The sequence below is a fragment of the Colobus angolensis genome, unplaced genomic scaffold (genome assembly GCF_000951035.1).
Source record: "Colobus angolensis palliatus isolate OR3802 unplaced genomic scaffold, Cang.pa_1.0 Scaffold75, whole genome shotgun sequence".
In the NCBI taxonomy this organism is placed as follows: Eukaryota; Metazoa; Chordata; class Mammalia; order Primates; family Cercopithecidae; genus Colobus; species Colobus angolensis.
In genome coordinates, this window is record NW_012121265.1 from 2208099 (window position 1) to 2229144 (window position 21046).

Here is a 21046-nt window from a genome sequence, read left to right on the forward strand (position 1 = left end):
ATATATTTAAAAATATATATATTCAGGTAATATACTTTCTTTGGTGGAAAATTTAGATTCATGTAAGAAAAGAAAGAAATCAACTTTTGCAATTCAAAGATAAGCACTAGTAACATTTTAGTGTATATTCTTCCAATCTTAAACAAATCTATATATATATATACACATTGAATTTTGTGTTAAATATGTTTATTATATATATATAAGACGGAGGAAATACCAGTAAAAGAATTCTCTTTATACTTGCTGGTACCTTGTAAACCCATGAACATCCCTCTCTGCTTATACCTCTCCCTTGAATTTTTATTATTTCCTTTCTTTTATTTGTAGTTTTGCCAAATATGTATGTATCCCTAAACAACATTGTTTAATTTTGCATATTTTTGAACTCTATATAAATGGAATCATTTTTCCTATAACCTTCTGCAACTTTTTGTGTTTGTGAGATTCACGCATGTGGACAGGCATAGCTGTGGTATGTTTGTTTTCGCTGCTGTATACTATTCCATTAGGTGACTACACTAAAATTATTTTAAGTAGTATCCTATTGGTAGACTTTGGGCTGTTTCCAGATTTCTGCTATTCTGAGTCATGTTGTTATAAAAATTGTTAGACATGTCATCTGGTGCACACGTCCAAGAGTTTCTCTAATACATATGCCAAATGTAAAATTTTACCTTCAATTTTTTTTCACTGCATACCAAATTGTATAAGATCTATCAGTTTACAGTCCTATTAACAATGTATTTGTTTCCATGGTTTTGTGTCCTCTCCAAATTTAATAAAAACATGCTTTAAAATTTTTACCAGTAGCCTCTTGGACGGGTGTAAGAAGTGTTTTTACTCTTCATTTGCCTGATTCCTAATGAAGATGAGCATCTTTCCACATGTTTATTGGCCTTTTGTATATTTTCTATTCTGTGAAATGGCTGTTGATGTGCTTTATCTGTGGCTTTTAAAGAACAAAAATGAATTCATTTTGCACTAATTTTTGCAATCTGTTTTTAAAAATACATCACAGATGTCTTTCCATTTACTAAGTATGCTTCTACAATATAATTTTGATGGCAGAATAATATTTCTTGTATCACAATTTACTGCTCCTTCAGTGTTGCAGCATTATGTCCTTTCACTTTTATCAGCAGTGAGGTGGAGAGCATCCTTGCAACCAAATGTCTGTATATGCACAATCTTAGCATATGCATTCCTAGAAGTGGGATTATTCAAAGTGTATGAGTAGTTTTAGATTTTTGATTCACATTGCCAAGTTGCTCTCCAAAAAGGTTTTATAAATTTATATGCCAACCAGGAATGCATGAGGGTACCTGGATGCTGGTATGAAGAACCTTTTCAACACTGTTTTTCATCCATACTCCTGATTATTTGTGTGACTTATTGTCTGGGTTTTTTTTCCTTTATATTCTTTAGTGTCTATGTTAGCTGTAGAAGAGTATGAGGAGATGCAAGTAAACCTGGAGCTGGAGAAGGACCTTCGAAAGAAAGCGGAGTCATTTGCACAAGAGGTGGGTATTTTGTAAAAACTTTTTTTTTTCCCTTGAGACAGAGTCTCGCTCTGTTGCCAGGCTGGAGTGCAGTGTCACAATCTCGGTTCACTGCAACCTCCAACTCCCTGATTCAAGCGATTCTCCTCTCTCAGCCTCCCGAGTAGCTGGGATTACAGGCACTCGCCACCATACCCAGCTAATTTTTGTACTTTTAGTAGAGATGGGGTTTCATCGTGTTGGCCAGGATGGTCTTGATCTCTTGACCTCGTGATCTGCTCGCCTCGGCCTCCCAAAGTACTGGGAGATTACAGGCATGAGCCACTGTGCCCAATAGTAAAAACCTTTTTAATTTTGTTTTGTAAGGGACCTTATACTCTGATATGCAGATGACATATCAGACAAATTCTTGAGGTTGAGTAAGAACTCACCAGTTTGAATTAAGGATCTGCTGGTTTAGGGAGGCAGATAACAGAATAGTATCAAGTTCATTGTCAAAAGATCTGGGCTCAAATTTTGGCCATGTCAATTACTAGTTGTATGACCTCTGAGCAATTATTCAGCCTCTCAGGGCTTCACTTTTACCATCTGTAAAATGGACAGTAATACAGACCTGACTGAGTGGATTTTAATGGCAAAATTTTTCAAAAGTGTTGTGTTAACTATAAAATGCCGTGTGAGGGAAAGGAATTGCATTTGGTGATATCCATGGCTTGTGATGGACAGTCTAGCTTGAGTACAGGATGCCTGTACATTTCAAATAGGCTTAAATTCTTGGAGGTATCTCCATATACCATCTCAGATAACAGTATTATGGTATCAGTATTTCTCTTCAGCCATTGTGCAGTGCTGTCATTATGCCAGGTGATTCTTCCACTGGCTGTGGAACACTGCCATGTAGTATATTCATTTTCATTATCTCAACCTTTCACCAGCCTACTGATCTTCCTCTCATGTTAGAGATCAGCTTTGAGCATCTCTTGTTTCGGCTTACCTGTTGACATGCAGTCATTGGGTCTTCCATGACCCTGGGGCTAGCGTCCAGGGCCATGAGGAGTTCACCAGTCGGCTAAACTCAAAAACTGGTCTGCAATGAGATCTCCATCCTGTAGGTGTAGTTTGAATTTATGTGCATACTGTGGGTTGAAGGGAAATAGCTCAGGAAATGTAAAACAGTCCTAGGTAAAGGTATCCAAGGCATAGAAGGAAGACAAAGCATGGCATTATGGGAATGTCATTTGAAAATCTGATTATGGTTTTGTGGGGCTCTTTCTGTGCTTGAGCGTAGCTGTGCTAGCAATGAACTCTACCAAAGGTTTGGGCCAAGTAGATCTGACTTGAAATATTATGATTCATTTTATTCAGAGAATTTAATGAAAGGTGAGTAAATATTTTTCTCTTATTACTTGGAAGAAAGGAAAAAGAATTGAAGTGTGTCAGAGCCCTCTGGAAAACGTTGCAGCAATATAAATAATGCAATGAAATAAAACAGTGGAGGGGGTGAGGAAGCAGGGATAATGTGAAGATGCCTTTATTGCAAAACTGGAAAGGTTGACTTTTTTATTGCAAAACTGGAAAGGTTGGATTTTGACCTGAATAGCACGGTCTCATTTCAAGACATTTTCAGTTTTCCATCTGTTGTTTGCACAATGATGTTGGAATACAAAGCAACTCAGAGAAAAACTTGAAGGCCATGTAGTAGCAGAGAAGACAGATGGAAGAAGTAAGGTTGCAGTAAGAGGACAAAAATGAATGATTGACTCTGCCGTTCACCTGGTCTTCAGTCTTAGTGGTCGGTGGAAACAATGATGCTGACATGTTAACCCAGAATGAGGAGGTAGAAGTTTGAGAAGAGAAAGGAAGCAAGAGCAATGGTACTTATTATTGGCAGCATAAATATTTGCAGTAGTACTCAACAATTTTACAGTATCTAGTTTCAATCTACACAATAGTGAGAAGAAAACTTTTAAAAAAAAAGCACTAGATTGGAACTAGCATATTTTCCTTTTTACATAGTTTACGCATTCTCAGGTTTTCAACAGGTAAGTACAAAGACACAAAACTTAGTTTAACAACAGAGTCCCATTCTTTTGCATTTTACTTACCACTTAGGGCATGCAGCAAACATCTTACTGTGCCAGACACTGTGCTGACATTGGGAATCCAGTGGTGAAGAAAGCAAATATGAGCCCTGCCCTCTTGAAGCTTATAGTCTAGAGCCCTAGAAATCAATTTTTAAGGTTAATTTACTTTATATTTTTAGTTAAAAAGGAATATGTGTGCCTTGCACAAAGATACAAATATTTTCTAAATGTATAAAATAAAAATTGAAAGTTACCCCCCACTCTTTTTTTTTTTTTTTTTTTTTTTTTTTGAGACGGAGTCTCGCTCTGTCGCCCGCGCTGGAGTGCAGTGGCCGGATCTCAGCTCACTGCAAGCTCCGCCTCCCGGGTTTACGCCATTCTCCTGCCTCAGCCTCCCGAGTAGCTGGGACTACAGGCACCCGCCGCCTCGCCCGGCTAGTTTTTTGTATTTTTTAGTAGAGACGGGGTTTCACCATGTTAGCCAGGATGGTCTCGATCTCCTGACCTCGTGATCCGCCTGTCTCGGCCTCCCAAAGTGCTGGGATTACAGGCTTGAGCCACCGCGCCCGGCCCACCCCCCACTCTTAATTCTCACTAGTTTATTTAGAAAACAAAGCCAAAAACATAACCCCCCTCAACAAGAAAACTATCAGTTGTCTCCATAGCTATATTAAATTTTTAAATTTATTCAACATAATTAAATTTTTTGGCCAGGAATGGTGGCTCACGTCTGTAATCCCAGCACTTTGGGAGACTGAGGTGGGGGCGTCATTTGAGGCCAGGAGTTCGAGACCAACCTGGCCTACATAGTGAAACCCCATCTCTACTAAAAATACAAAAAGTAGCCAGGCATGGTGGCAGGCACCTGTAGTCCCAGCTACTCGGGAGACTGGGGCACGAGAATCACTTGTACCCGGGAGGCAGAGGTTGCAGTGAGCTGAGATTGTGCCACTGTACTCCAGCCTGGGCAACAGAGCGAGACTCCATCTCAAAAAAAAAAAAAAAAAAAAAGAAAAAAAATTACTGTAATCATAATGGTCACTCAAAACAATTCATTTTAATTAAATCACTGGTCTGAAGTTTAAGATACTGTAATGAAATATTGATTACTCTTTCTTAGAATGCTGAAGCTGCGTCTCACCCCTCTCCAGCCAAGCATACATGCACATACTCTCCCTCACTGCAGTCTCTATACCTCTCACTCTCACACAGATGGAAGAAGAATGTGGGTTTCATGTGTATACAATTGTTTATTTACCTGTTTGACTTTGTAATGTGTTTTAATTCTGCAGAAGAACCCTGTCGTAGTTCGTGGGCTTTTCATAAATCCCTGCACAGGCAAAGAAGGAAAGCTTCTGACCTTTTTTTCCTCTCTCACAGGAAGACATACTGGGAAGAAAATGTTAGTGTTTTAGTATAGTATATTCATGACTTGACTTCTATTTGGAAATCGTTACTGATCAAGAGCTTAAGGATTGTATAAATCATTAAAGCTGCGGTCTTGCCACGTGGAGGTTGATGGAAAATATTTTTGTCCTGAGTTTTATTTGCTGACTTTTTCTGTTACATGGTGGGTGAAGTTGTTGAACAAACTAACATGAGGGCTGTAGCAAATCATTTTACAGTTCAGAGCTTTCAGTTAAGTTCCAGTGTAAATTTTGTAATGCTGTTAAAACTCTGAAAAGGTGAAGCTCTACTATAAAATTGGTAGGCCAGATTTCAGAGTTTAACAGAAACATTTCATACTTGGAATCACTCACTGGCCAAATTGGGTAGGGTGTTAAGGAAAAGAAATAACAGGTGAATAGAAATTAATGTTATTTTCAATCATGTAAAGTTGTGAGGATTTGATAAATAACATATATAAATTGCTTAATAAAGTGCTCAATGAAAGTATACTGTCTCCCTTCTCCCCTTTACCCTTCTACTGTTAACTACTTTTATCACTGGGGAGAAACTAATTAGTTTAAAACAAAACATTAGATCTAGTAAATAGTAGAGGAACTTAACCAGATAGTTAAGAGCTTGGGCATGTAAATCAGATATGGGTTTAAATCCTGGTCTTGTCACTTACATGTGTTCTTGGGAAAGTCGCCTAACTTCTTTGAGCCTCAGTTACCTTATAAGTAAAATTAGATGATAGTAGTGTCTACTTGATAGTGTTGTTTTAAGGATTATAAGATATAATGAATGTAAAATGATTCCCACCATGTCTGTCACATAGTGTTTAGTAAATGTTACCTCTTCATAGTAGAAGCACTTTAATAGGATTGGTGTAAGGATTAAAATAATCCATATAAAATATTTAGTGTGTGGAGTACACAAGGTAAGTTCTTGAGAAATATGAGCTACTGCTATTAATATTAGTGTATTTTAAAGCAATAATAAAATATTAAAAACTGAAGAGTAAGACCAGCTTATTGTATAAATATCTTGTTGGGGCAAGAGTAAAGATATTAAAGATTATATAAAAGGAATCATAGCAATCACTGCCTCTAAAACTTGTACAAGTCAGAATTTGCCTTTAATGTCTTAATAAAAATTCCATGTACTTTACTTTTGCTGAAGTTACAGTTGAGGAGATATGTGAGATTGAATGATATATACATTCTTGTAACAAACTTTTGCAGATGTTCATTGAGCAAAACAAGCTAAAGAGGCAAAGCCACCTTCTGCTGCAGAACTCCGTCCCTGATCAGCAGCTTTTGAAAGCTTTAGATGAAAATGCAAAACTCACCCAGCTCCTTGAAGAAGAGAGAATTCAGCATCAACAAAAGGTAACCCCTTTTCTTCTGGAGTTTTAGGTACACACACGCGTACATGCATACACACATATATTTAAGATGAAGAGTGCCTGTGGAGTCAGTCCAGTCATTTATTGTTTCATATTTTGCCTTAGTTACTAAGTCCTTCCAACCACCTTTTAGAAAAAAATAACTAAATGAATTTAATGTTGTGAAACTGAAATTTGTAACACACTGTTGTACACTTTATAATACTCTTTAAACTGTCCAAAGGGTCGGAAGCAGCAAGGGAAAGAGATATAACTCAGGAAGAGCTTGGATAATGCAAAGTCTGGAAATTTGATTTTTGGAAATGTATTTTTTGGAGACTGCACACACTAAGAGGCTCTGTTCATCTCAGAGCACTTGTTGGAGGGCATAGGTTTTATTCAGAGAAAATGAAAGTCCATATTAGTAGTAATTGTTTGCTTAGAGAAAATTTCTGATTTTGTAAACTTGCACAAATGTGTATGTTTAAAGACTTCCTAAGTGGTTATTTCAATTTGATGAGTGGAGCTATTCCAGCTGACATAGTGTACCTCTGTGTGCCAAGAAGAAAGAATAGTCATTGTGGTAGGTGAGAGGAGAATGTGGGAGAGGAGAAGCAAAGAAGTGGAACAAAGACTTTCAAATTAAAGAGACCACTTAAGAAAAATTACATCAATGTTTATGCTACTTATAATGTACCTCATTTGGGAAGGAAAGGCTGTCAGCTGCTACTTGTTATCACCTGTCAAAGCCTCTGTGGCAACAGTATTGACATTTAATCCTTGGAAGTTCTGAAGTTTTTACAAAGTTGGTGGTGAGGTAGAGTTGATTTGTTTTGCCTCACTAAGAAATGTTCATATTTGGTGGCTGGTAAGATGGCTGAATAGGAACAGCTCCGGTCTGCAGCTCCCAATTAGATCAACGCAGAAGGGAGGTGATTTCTGCACTGGGTACCTGGCTCATCTCATTGGGACTGGTTAGACAGTGGGTGCATCTCATGGAGGGCGAGCCGAAGCAGGGCGGGGTGTCACCTCACCTGGGAAGTGCAGGGGATTGGGGAACTCCCTCCCCTAGCCAAGAGAAGCCATGAGGGACTGTGCTGTGAGGAATGGTGCACTCCAGCCCAGATACTATGCTTTTCCCACGGCCTTTGCAAGCCTTGTAGACCAGGAGATTCCCTTGGGTGTCTATGCCACCAGGGCCCTGGGATTCAAGCACAAAACTGGGTGGCCATTTGGGCAGACACCAAACTAGGTGCAGGAGTGTTTTTCATATCCCAGTGGCACCTGGAACGCCAGCAACACAGAACTGTTCACTCCCCTGGAAAAGGGCAGAAGCCAGGGAGCTAAGTGGTCTAGCTCAGCAGATCCCACCCCCACAGAGCCCAGCAAACCAAGATCCACTGGCTTGAAATTCTCGCTGCCAGCACAGCGGTCTGACGTCAACCTGGTACACTCGAGCTTGGTAGGAGGCAGGGTGTCTGCCATTACTGAGGCTTGAGTAGGCTGTTTTCCCCTCACAGGGTAAACAAAGCCACCAGGAAGTTCGGACTGGGCGGAGCCCACTGCAGCTCCGCCAAGCTGTTGTAGCTAGATTACCTCTTTAGATCCCTCCTCTCTGGGCAGGGCATCTCTGAAAGAGAGGCAGCAGCCCCAGTCTGGGCTTATAGATAAAACTCCCATCTCCCTGGGACAGAGCACCTGGGGGAAGAGGCAGCTGTGGGCGCAGCTTCAGCAGACTTAAACATTCCTGCCTGCCAGCTCTGAATAGAGCAGCAGATTTCCCAGCACAGTGCTTGAGCTCTGCTAAGGGACAGACTGCCTCCTCAAGTGGATCCCTTACCCCAGTGCCTCCTGACTGGGAGACACCTCCCAGCAGGGGTCTACAGTCACCTCATACAGGAGAACTCCAGATGGCATCTGGCGGGTGCCCCTCTGGGATGAAGCTTCCAGAGGAAGGAACAGGCAGAAATCTTTGCTGTTTTGCAGCTTCCACTGATGGTCCCCAGGCAAACAGGGTTGGGAGTGGACCTCCAGCAAACTCCAGCAGACCTGCAGCAGAGGGACCTGACTGCTAGAAGGATAACTAACAAACAGAAAGGAATACATCAACATCAACCAAAGGGCATCCACGCAAAAACCCCATCCGGAGGTTACCAACATCAAAGACCAAAGGTAGATAATCCAGAAAGATGAGGAAAAACTAGTGCAAAAAGGCTGAAAATTCCAAAAACCAGAATGCCTCTTGTCCTCCAAAAAATCACAACTCCTAGCCAGCAAGGGAACAAAAGTGGATGGAGAATGAGTTTGACAAATTGACAGAAGCAGGCTTCAGAAGGTGGGTGATAACAAACTCCTCCGAGTTAAAGGAGCATGTTCTAACCCAACGCAAGGAAGCCAAGAACCTTGATAAAAAGTTAGAGGAATTGCTAACTAGAATAACCAGTTTAGAGAAGAACAAAAATGACCTGATGGAGCTGAAAAACACAGCAGGAGAACTTGGTGAAGCGTATGCAAGTATCAATAGCCAAATCGATCAAGTGGAAGACAGGATATCAGAGATTGAAGATCAACTTAATGAAATAAAGCATGAAGACAAGATTATTGAAAAAAAGACTGAAAAGGAGTGAACAAAGCCTCCAAGAAAGATGGGACTATGTGAAAAGACCAAACCTATGTTTGATTGGTGTACTGGAAAGTGATGGGGAGAATGGAACCAAGTTGGAAAACACTCTTCAGGATATTATCCAGGAGAACTTCCCCACCCAGCAAGACAGGCCAACATTCAAATTCAGGAAACACAGAGAACACCACAAAGATAATCCTCGAGAAGAGCAGCCCCAAGACACATAATCGTCAGATTCATCAAGGTTGAAATGAAGGAAAAAATGTTAAGCGCAGCCAGAAAGAAAGGTTGGGTTACTCACAAAGGGAAGCCCATCAGACTAACAATGGATCTCTCTGCAGAAACCCTACAAGCCAGAAGAGAGTGGGAGCCAATATTCAACATTCTTAAAGATAAGAATTTTCAACCCAGAATTTCATATCTAGCCAAATTAAGCTTCATAAGCAAAGGAGAAATAAAATCCTTTACAGACAAACAAATGCTGCGAGATTTTGTCACCACCAGGCCTGCCTTACAAGAGTTCCTGAAGGAAGCACTAAACATGGAAAGGAAAAACTGGTACCAGCTACTGCAAAAACATACCAAATTGTAAAGATCAACGACACTGAAGAAACTGCATAAACTAATGGCAAAATAACCAGCTAGCATCATAATGACAGGATCAAATTCACACATAACAATATTAACCTTAAATGTAAATGGGATAAATGCCCCCAATTAAAAGACACGGACTGACAAATTGGATAAAGAATCAAGATCCATTGGTGTGCTGTATTCAGGAGACCCATCTCACGTGTAAAGACACATAGGCTTAAAATAAAGGGACAGAGGAATATTTACCAAGCAACTGGAAAGCAAAAAAAGCAGGGGTTGCAATCCTAGTCTCTGATAAAACAGACTTTAAACCAATGAAGAGCAAAAGAGACAAGGGTATTACATAATGGTAAAGAATGGCAACAAGAAGAGCTAATGATCCTAAATATATATGCACCCAATACAGGAGCACCCAGATTCATAAAGCAAGTTCTTAGAGACCTACAAAGAGATATAGACTCCCACACAATAATAGTGGGAGACTTCCACACCCCACTGTCGATATTAGACAGATCAATGAGACAGAAAATTAACAAGGATATTCAGGACTTGAATTCAGCTCTGGACCAAGCAGACCTAATAGCATCTACAGAACTCTCCATCCCAAATCAACAGAATATATATTCTTCTCAGTACCACATCATACTTATTCTAAAATTGACCACATAATTGGAAGTAAAACACTTCGCAGCAAATGCAAAAGAATGGAAATCTTAAAGAGTCTCTCAGACCACAGTGCAATCAAATTAGAATTCAGGATTGAGAAACTTACTCAAAACCACACAACTACCTGGAAACTGAACAACCTGCTTCTGAATGACTACTGAGTAAATAACAAAATTAAGTCAGAAATAAATAAGTTCTTTGAAACCAATGAGAACAAAGATACAACATACCAGAATCTCTGGGACATAGCTAAAGCAGTGTTTAGAGGGAAATTTATAGCACTAAATGCCCACAGGAGAAAGCAGGAAAGATATAAAATTGACACCCTATCATCACATTAAAAGAATTAGAGAAGCAAGAGCAAACACATTCAAAAGCTAGTAGAAGTCAAGAAATAACTAAGATCAGAGCAGAACTGAAGGAGACAGAGACACGAAAAATCCTTCAAAAAAAATCAATGAATCCAGGAGCTGTTTTTTTGAAAAGATTAACAAAATAGGTAGACCGCTAGCCCAACTAATAAAGAAGAAAAGAGAGAAGAATCAAATAGACACAATAAAAAATGTAAAGGGGGGATTACCACCAATCCCACAGAAATACAAACTACCATCAGAGAATACTATAAATACCTGTACACAAATAAGCTAGAAAATCTAGAAGAAATGCATAAATTCCTGGACACATACACCCTCCTAAGACTAAAGGAGGAAGAAGTTGAATCCCTGAATATACCAATAACAAGTTCTGAAATTGAGGCAGTAATTAATAGCCTGCTAACCAAATAAAGCCCAGGATCAGACGGACTCACAGCCGAATTCTACCAGAGGTACAAAGAGGAGCTGGTATCATTCCTTCTGAAACTATTCCAAGCAATAGAAAAAGAGGGACTCCTCCCTAATTCATTTTATGAGGCCAGCATCATCCTGATACCAAAACCTGGCAGAAACACAACAAAAAAAGAAAATTTCAGGCTAGTATCCTGATGAACATCGATGTGAAAATCCCCAATAAAATACTGGCAAACTGAATCCAGCAGCACATCCAAAGGCTTATCTACCACAATCAAGTCGGCTTCATCCCTGGGATGCAAGGCTGTTTCAACATACTCAAATCAATAAACGTAATCCATCACATAAACAGAACCAATGAGAAAAACCACATGATTATCTCAATAGATGCAGAAAAGGCCTTCAATAAAATTCAACACCCCTTCATGCTAAAAAGTCTTAGTAAACTAGGTATTGATGGAACATATCTCAAAATAATAAGAGCTATTTATGACAAACTCACAGCCAATGTCATACTGAATGAGCAAAAGCTGGAAGCATTCCCTTTGAAAACCGGCACATGACAAGGATGCCCTCTCTCACCATTCCTATTCAACATGGTATTGGAAGTTCTGGCCAGGGCAGTCAGGCAAGGGAAAGAAAGAAGGGGTATTCACATAGGAAGAGAGGAAGTCAAATTGTCTCTTGTTTGCAGATGGCATGATTGTATACTTAGAAAACCCAAAATCTCCTTAAGCTGATAAGCAACTTCAGCAAAGTCTCAGGATACAAAATCATTGTGCAAAAATCACAAGCTTCCTATACACCCATAATAGACAGACAGAGAGCCAAATGATGAGTGCACTCCCATTCACAATTGCTACAAAGAGAATAAAATAGCTAGGAATACAACTTATAAGGGATGTGAAGGACCTCTTCAAGGAGAATGACAAACCACTGCTTAAGGAAATAAGAGAGGACACAAACAAATGGAAAAACATTCCATACTCATGGATAGGAAGAATCAATATTGTGAAAATGGCTGTACTGCCCAAAGTAATTTATAGATTCAATGCTATCCCTATCAAGCTACCATTTACTTTCTTCACAGAATTAGAAAGACCTGCTTTAAATTTCATGTGAAACCAGAAAAAAAGCCCATATTGCCAAGACAATCCTAAGCAAAAAGAACAAAGCTGGAGTCATCACACTGCCTGGCTTCAAGCTATACTACAAGGCTACGGTAACCAAAACAGCATGGTACTGGTACCAAAACAGAGATATAGACCAATGGAACATAGCAGAGACCCCAGAAATAACACCACACATCTACAACCATCTAATCTTTTACAAACCTGAGAAAAACAAGCAATGGGGAAAGGATTCCCTATTTAATAAATGGTGTTGGGAAAACGGGCTAGCCATATGCAGAAAACTGAAACTGGACCTCTTCCTTACACCTTATACAAAAATTAACTCAAGGTGGATTAAAGACTTAAATGTAAGACCTAAAACCATAAAAACTCTAAAAGAAAATCTAGGCAATACCATTCAGGACATAGGCATGGGCAAAGGCTTCATGACTAAAACACCAAAAGCAATGGCAACAAAAGCCAGAATTGACAAATGGGATCTAATTAAACTAAAGAACTTATGCACAGCAAAAGAAACCATCATCAGAGTGAACAGGCAATCTACAGAATGGGAGAAAATTTTTACCATCTATCCTTCTGACAAAAGGCTAATATCCAGAATTTACAAGGAACTTAAATTCACACACAAAAAAACAACAACAAACAGTTTAATCAAAAAGTGGGCAAAGTATATGGCCAAACACTTCTCAAAAGAAGACATTTATGTGGCCAAAAAACATATGAAAAAAAGCTCATCATCACTGGTCATTAGAGAAATGCAAATCAAAATGGCAATGAGATACCATCTGACATCAGTTAGAATGGCGATCATTAAAAAGTCAGGAAACAACAGATGCTGGAGAGGATAGGAATCTCCAGAGATGCTGGAGAAATAGGAATGCTTTTACACTGTTGGTGGGTGTATAAATTAGTTCAACCATTGTGGAAGACAGTGTGGCGATTCCTCAAGGATCTAGAACCAGAAATACCATTTGACCTAGCAATCACGTTACTGGGTATATACCCAAATAATTATAAATCATTCTACTATAAAGACACATACACACATGTTTATTGCAGCACTATTCTTAATAGAAAACACTTGGAACCAACCCATATGCCCACCAATGATAGACTGGATAAAGAAAATGTGGCACATATACACCATGGAATACTATGCAGCCATAAAAAAGGATGTGTTTGTGTCCTTTGCAGAGACATGGATAAAGCTGGAAACCATCATTTTCAGCAAACTAACCCAGAAACAGAAAACCAAACACTGCCTGTACTCACTCATAAGTGGGAGTTGAACAATGAGAACACATGGACACAGGAAGGGGAACATCACACACCGGGGCCTGTCAGGAGGTGGGGGGCAAGGGGAGGGAGAGCATTAGGAGAAATACCTAGTGTAGATGACAGGTTGATGGGTACAGCAGACCACCATGGCACGTGTATACCTGTGTAACAAACCTGCACATTCTGCACATGTACCCCAGAACTTAAAGTAGAATAAATAAATAATAAAAATAATTTTAAAAACAAATGTTGATATATATGTAGAGTACCTCTGGATGGACAGATGATAACAGTCCCCTGGGAAAGAGAACTGGAGAACAGGGTGGGAGGGAAAGAATTTCATTCTTTCTTTTGTCCCCATGTGTAGGAATTACTTTTCAAGAAAAGAGAAAAAAATGTGTTTTTGTTTCAGTTTATGCTAGAATTTAACTTTTGGTTCTGAAAAGTCTAGCTACTTACAGTTAAATCATTTAGCAAATAATACATGCCTAGAACCTACTGAATTGAGCTGAGGTTTAAGATTAAATTGTTGTATGTATACCTTGTTGGGTACTGAAGATTAAAGTTATCAATGAAATTATAATAATCACTACTTCTAAAACTTATACTCTGTATATATACAGTTATTCTTACAGTCTTTTCATATACAGATGATCCTTGACTTACAATGGGGTTACGTCCTGATAAACCCACGTTAGATGAAAATATTGTAAATCAAAAATAATATACCTAACCTACTGAATATCATAGTTTAGCCTAGCCTACCTTACACGTGCTCAGAACACTTGTATTAGCCTACAATTGGGCAGAGTCAACTGGAAACACAGAGCATCAATCAAAACTGGAAAACTAGAGCATCAATCCCCATTCTTTTTGGCACTAGGGACCAGTTTCGTGGAAGACAATTTTTCCATGGACTGGGGAGGGATGAGGGTGGGGGATGGTTTTGTGATGAAACTGCACCACCTCAGATCATCAGGCATTAGATTCTCATAAAGAGCGGCCAACCTAGATCCCTTGCATGTGCAGTTCACGATAGGGTTCGCGGTTCTATAAGAGTCTATTGCTGCTGCTGATCTGACAAGGTGGAGCTCAGGTGGTAATGCTTGCTCATGCCTGCTGCTAACCTTCTGTGCAGCCTGGTTCCTAACAGGCCATGGACCAGTACCAGTCCAAGACCCGGGGTTTGGGGACCCCTGCTCTAGAGTATCAGTTATTTACTTCCATGATCATGTGACTCACTGGGAGCTGTGCCTGGCTGCTGTTGCAGAGGATTGTGAGAGAGTATCTTATTACACATTGCGAGCCTGGGAAAAGATCAAAATCCAGAATTTGAAGTGTGGTTTGTATTGAATGCGTGTCACTTTCACACCATTGTAAAGTCGAAAACCTGTATCTCAAACCATCCTAAATTGGGGACCATCTGTATGTGGCTTAAGATGTTTCTTAGCTATCTGTAAGCTCCCTTGCAGATGCAGCAGTCTTTTAAGCACAGCATATGGTTTTTGCAATTATAAAAATAACATATGCTCCTTATAATACATTTTTAAAATATAGCAAAAGTTAAAGAAGATAAACCAAGTATCCCATATTTTGGTGCATAGCTGAACTTTCTGTAAATATATAACTTTGTAAATAGAGTTTGTTTAAATTGAATCATACCATGCATACTATTTTATGCCCTGATTTTTTTTCCATTGGTAATATATCTTCTCATGTCAGTATATAGTTAACTATGTGATTTAAAATAGTTGCATCGTATTTCATTGAATAAACATGCCATAATTTATTAAATCAAAAATATTGGTGGACATTTAGGTTATTTGCAGCGTTTTGTTGTTGTAAAGAACACTCCAGGCCAGGTGTGGTGGCTCATGCCTGTAATCTCAACACCTTGGGAGGTCGAAGCAGGTGGATCACTTAAGGCCAGGAGTTCGAAACTAGCCTGGCCAATGTGGTGAAACCCCGTCTCTACTAAAAATACAAAAATTAGCTGAGTGTGGTGACATGTGCCTGTAGCCCCAGCTACTCAGAAGGCTGAGGCACCAGAATTGCCTAAACCTGGGAGGCGGAGTTTGCAGTGAGCCCAGATCACGCCACTGCACTCCAGCCTGGCTGAAAGAGTGAGACTCTGTCTCAAAACAAAAACAAAAACAAAACAAAGCAAAAAACCACTTCCTTGAATGCATTTCAGAGTATTTTTAAAAATAATTTCTAAAAGTGGTTTTACTGAATCAAAAGCCTTTTTTTTTTTTGAAGACTTTTGATACTTATTACTAAATTTGTGTCCCCCAGGGGTCTTTTAAAATATTACCTGAATTTTTCTTTTGAAAATGGTTACAAAAGTGACTCATACTTAAAAATTAAAGTGTCTGTGTGACTAACAGGCATATAAAAAATGCTTAACTAATCATTAGAGAAATGAAAATCAAAACCACAATGAGATACCATCTCGTGTCAGTCAGAATGGCTGTTGTTAAAACGTCAAAAAATAGCAGATGTTGGCAAGGTTTCAGAGAAATAGGACACTTATACACTGCTGGTGGGAATGTAAGTTCAGCCATTATGGAAAGCAGTGTGGCGATTTCTCAAAGAACTTAAAACAGAAATACCATTCAACCCAACAATCCCATTATTGGATATATGCCCAAAGGAATATAACTCGTTCTACCATAAAGACACATGCACGTATATATTCATCGCAGCACTATGCGTAATAGCAAAGTCATGGAGTCAACCTCAGTGCCCATCCGTGGTAGACTGGATAAAGAAAATGTGGTACACATTATACCATGGAATACTATGTAGCCATAAAAAGGAATGAGATAATGTCCTTTGTAGCAACATGAATGGAACTGGAGGCCATAATCCTAAGGGAACTAACATAGGCATAGAAAACCAAATGTTCTCACTTCTAAGTGGGAACTAAGCATTGATTACACATGGGCACAAAGAAGGGAACAACAGACACTGGGGCTTACTTGACGGTGGAGGGTAGGAGGAGAGAGAGGATCGAAAAAGTAGCTGTCAGGTACTATGCTTTTTACCTCTGTGATGAAACAACCTGTACACCAAACCTCTGTGACACACAATTTACCTATATAACAAACCTGCACATGTACCCTGAACCTAAAATAAAACTTACAAAAGTTAAAGTGTCTAGTACATAACTCCCAGTAAATTTATTTTAAATCAAAGAGCTGATTATGATTTTGTGTTAATTGTATCTAGAATTTGCATGGTTAAGATGGATCGGAATCTGTTTGCTATGAAGTACGGTCAAAGGGAAATATTTGTTTTTTCCCTTTCTTTTCTTTGACAAAGGAAAAACTGTCACCCATAAAAGTCTTTTTTTTTTTTTTTTTTTAAATAACTTACAGGTCAAAGAATTAGAAGAGCAACTAGAAAATGAAACACTCCACAAAGAAATACACAACCTTAAACAGCAACTGGAGCTTCTAGAAGAAGATAAAAAGGAATTGGAATTGAAATATCAGAATTCTGAAGAGAAAGCCAGAAATTTAAAGCACTCTGGTAAAAGCATTGAGTAGGCTACTATGTCTTACTACTAATCTTTGAATTACTCATGCCTAGTACAAAACCTGGCTATAGTTAGTCTAGAACATTTACTGAATGCTGTGGGAAAATACAAAGATTTGTTTTTAAATTCCTTCATTTCTAACCATTGCAATTCAGTAGAATAGCTGCTGTATTAAATAATTCACAAATATTTAGACTTCTTTTTTGGACTTAGAGCCCTTATGAACATCATATACAGAATTAAGACACAGAGATACCATTAGCATAGGAGGGCCAAACTTTTCAGGGAGCTTGAGATGAATATTCATTGTGTACTTTATTTTGTTCACTTAGAGTGCATTTTTAGAAAGTATTAAACTTTTTAAACATACTATCTTCATCTTTGGTGTGCATACCAGCTTCATCTTTGGTATCTAATTATACACATGAAGTAATACTTTCTATATCGTACTTAACAATGAACTGGGCAACAATATATCTATTAAATGGAAAACCTTTTAAAACACCAGGGGATACTTAAATCAAAAGATTTATTCATTCAGTTCTAGAAGGCTTAACGGGAATGTGCGAGTTAGATTATTATGCAGGCATATGTGTAAGTCTCTGTTGGAAGGTCGGTAATTTAAGAAGGCAGGTACATTCCCTTTATAATAGCTTCAATATTCACCTCAGATATTTTTTGGTTAATTTTATACTAGAATTTTGAAACCTATGCAGAAGAACCACGTAAGCCTTTTTTCCTTCTAAAAGCATTCAGTGCTTTCTAATCCACAATAAAAATTGATTATAATTTTTTTTAATTGATCCAAAATTAAGAAATATTCCATTATTTTTAGTGACTATCAGAGTAGGCTGTAGCCAAAGCCACCTTTATTATGAATGGAGGAGGCAGACACTGGAAACACATGAGGTTCAATTCTGAATGCCTTTTATTAATGCTTAGCATCTGCTGTGTGTGTACCCAGCCCTATCCTAAAAAAAGGAACCATGCTTTTTGTCTTCATAGAACTCAGATTCCTCTTGGAGGGATAGGTGCATACACATGAAATGACCAGTGGATTCTCAGTTTTGGAGAGCATAGCCCACACTGCCTATTTAAGTGTTGAGGGTAAATACAAATGGACAGATCCTTGGGGGTACACTTAGTTGGGGAAAGTGGAATGGCTGTGGATGGGGAGAGCTACCTCTGAATGCCAACAGTATGCAGCACCTTTTACCCATTATCTCATAGGTATTAGCATCTGTGATATAAACAAGTTCAGTTCCTTGAAGTCAGGTGTTATGTCTTCTGTAGCACCATTCATAGGCACTTTGACATCGTTGGTGCTTGCTAAGTAAAATGCCTGCTTCATGAAAGACTTGAAGGAATATGGTGCATTTCCAGAAATATCTTCAAAAGAGCAAAAAGTTTCTGAGTTACAGATTTAGGAAGCTGAATCTGGTTAAAATCAAAGACTCTAGTATTTGCAGTTTTTGAAGGAAATTAAGCAGGGGAGAGAAGTATGCAGTTATTAAAATTCATTACTAAATGTCATCTTTAAAATTAATTCTTGGTCTGTATACTTTTAAAGTCAAGTATTAACAATTTCTTAGTGTTTGAGTAATATACTTCGTTGTTAACAAATATTTCTTCAGCCTACTCACTTCTTCCTACCCTTCAGCCATTGTTTTGAATGTTTTTTCTTTTCTAAAGTTGTATATACAGCAAAAAGATAACATTTAATATCGATAGATGGGAGTCCTCTCTTGCATTAGCAATAGACTAGATAGTGAAAAGTTTAAAAAGGTCTGCAATTTCATATTGAAATTTTTTATTTTGCCTTAATAAAAAGAACTTACTTTTGAGAAAGGTTATGTTCTTTCTTTCACATGTATAAACAATGTTTAGTTGCTTGTTTCAGCTCTCTTCTGAATGCTTGCTCTCTGTGCAGTTGATGAACTCCAGAAACGAGTGAACCAGTCTGAGAATTCAGTACCTCCACCACCTCCTCCTCCACCACCACTTCCCCCTCCACCTCCCAATCCTATCCGGTAAGCATATCCAGGAAGACTGCTCTGCATCAAATGTTCTTCCCCATCAGATTGTGCCATGAGAGGAGCCATATTAAAAGCATGAAAGATACTAGCTGATGCTTTTCTTGGAAATTTTTCTAAAGGCCAGTGATATGGTTTGGTTGTGTCTCCACCCAAATCTCCTCTTGAATTGTAGCTCCCACAATTCCCATGTGTCATGGGAGGTAATTGAATCATTAGGGTGCGTCTTTCCTGCACTGTTCTCATGATAGTGAATCTCATGAGATCTCATGGTTTTATAAAGAGGAGTTCCCCTGCACAAGTTCTCTCTTCCCTGCTGCCATGTAAGATGTGGCTTGCTTCTCCTTGCCTTCCGCCGTGATTGTGAGGCCTCCCCAGCCATGTGGAACTGTGAGTCAAGTAAACCTCTTTCCTTTATAATTATCCAGTCTCAGGTATATCTTTATTAGCAGCATGAGAATGGCCTAATAAGCCAATATATTATTCCCTTCTTGTAATATATAAATTTTATTCAATAACATTAAGATTTCCTTTAATGGTAAGAACAAGGAATTTTGAGCTTCTCCAGAATGTGTTTACTTTTCTGTCTTGCTAATTCGAATTTGCAAAGCTCTGGTTTGTTCATTTATTTTAAAAATAAAAATACTAAATGAAAGTGTAAACACACTAATTGTTATAAACAAGTAATTAAACTAGAAGTATTAATTACTTTTATCCCTTTCCTCGTATTTATACCTTTAGTAAGGTTAAGAGAGGAACCTTCCATAAGAAAGATAAATTATGTTTAAATTCTTGTGACAGGAAGTCACATATGCAGACAGGAATTCGTATTTTCTGAAGCCTAAGGTGACATGATGGCATTATGTATGTCACTTGAGCACAATACACACTAGGAAATTTAGAGTCAAATTTTGCCTTCTTTATGGTTCCACATGCCACCATCCAGAATTACATAAGACAACCTCCTTGCCAAGGTGACAACTTACGTGCTCATGTCATGATATTAACTGCTTTTGTATGATTTATTCTTTAATAAATGGCATTTAAAAACTTTTGCTAGTTTTTTTTTTTTTTAACCTTTCATTAACTCATGTGATTTGTTTAATCCTTTCACACAGAGAGGCCATTTATTCATACTTTGCACCTTTGCTGATCCATCTGAATAGAATGTGTAGCATGTTCCTCCCACACAACTATGAAAATGGGACTTTGCCTTTTAAAAAGAGTCTCATTAGTTTTCCTTACTGAGCAGGGTATGACATAATCTACTTTAAGCCATTGAAGTAGTTAAGGCAAAATAATTTTTACACGTGATAGAGCCAAGAGTCAATTGAAAGAATTTCAGGTATTTTAAAATCTTTCTCTCCCGGGTAGCTAAATCTGTAGGAGATATTCTGGATTTGACATTTAAAATTGGAAATTCATCACTTTGATCTTTCTCTAAGGTCTGGGATTTTGAGCTGATAAGAAAGGTCACTTCTGTCCACGAAGAGGGAGAACGATTAAAAAGTAATTACAGTCTTGCTGGTGGCCTTTAATTTTTATTCTCAGAAATGTTGAGAGCCCCTAGAATTAAAAGTAAATTATAACCTAAGTAGAATTTTTTTTCCCAAAGAGCACTTTACAGTTACGCTGAGAAATGAATGTTCAGGACTATTTGTGTCTCAAGTGTGAACTCTTTTATAAGGCTCTTTAAAGAAAATTTTATTGAATAATATGATTTTTTATTTTCAGATGAATTTAAATAGTATAGGACATAATTTTTAAAAGAAAAGAGATTTTTTTTGTGAGGAGTGCTTTCTTGCCAAAGAGGTATATTTGCATATGTGTTGAGTTTGAGTGGATTTTGTATTCACAAATCAAAGTTTTCTAACTTTGTTCCTGACCCATTTGTTTTATCCAGATGTAAATCATGGTTAGAAATGAAAGCGGGGGCCGGGCGCGGTGGCTCAAGCCTGTAATCCTAGCACTTTGGGAGGCCGAGACGGGCGGATCACGAGGTCAGGAGATGGAGACCATCCTGGCTAACAC

The 21046-nt window shown here is 38.4% G+C and overlaps 1 protein-coding gene across 5 annotated transcripts in view; it reads left to right on the top strand.

The window, feature by feature from the left end:
• The window catches only part of KIAA1598 (KIAA1598 ortholog), a 121759-nt gene that overhangs the window by 58431 nt on the left and 42282 nt on the right, over positions 1-21046 (top strand). For all 5 annotated transcript variants that reach the window (XM_011927812.1, XM_011927816.1, XM_011927815.1 and 2 more), the window contains 4 exons: positions 1429-1523; positions 6217-6363; positions 16822-16975; positions 18913-19012. In XM_011927812.1, the coding sequence (XP_011783202.1) occupies positions 1429-1523; positions 6217-6363; positions 16822-16975; positions 18913-19012 (496 nt within the window). The remainder of the gene's footprint in view (positions 1-1428; positions 1524-6216; positions 6364-16821; positions 16976-18912; positions 19013-21046) is intronic.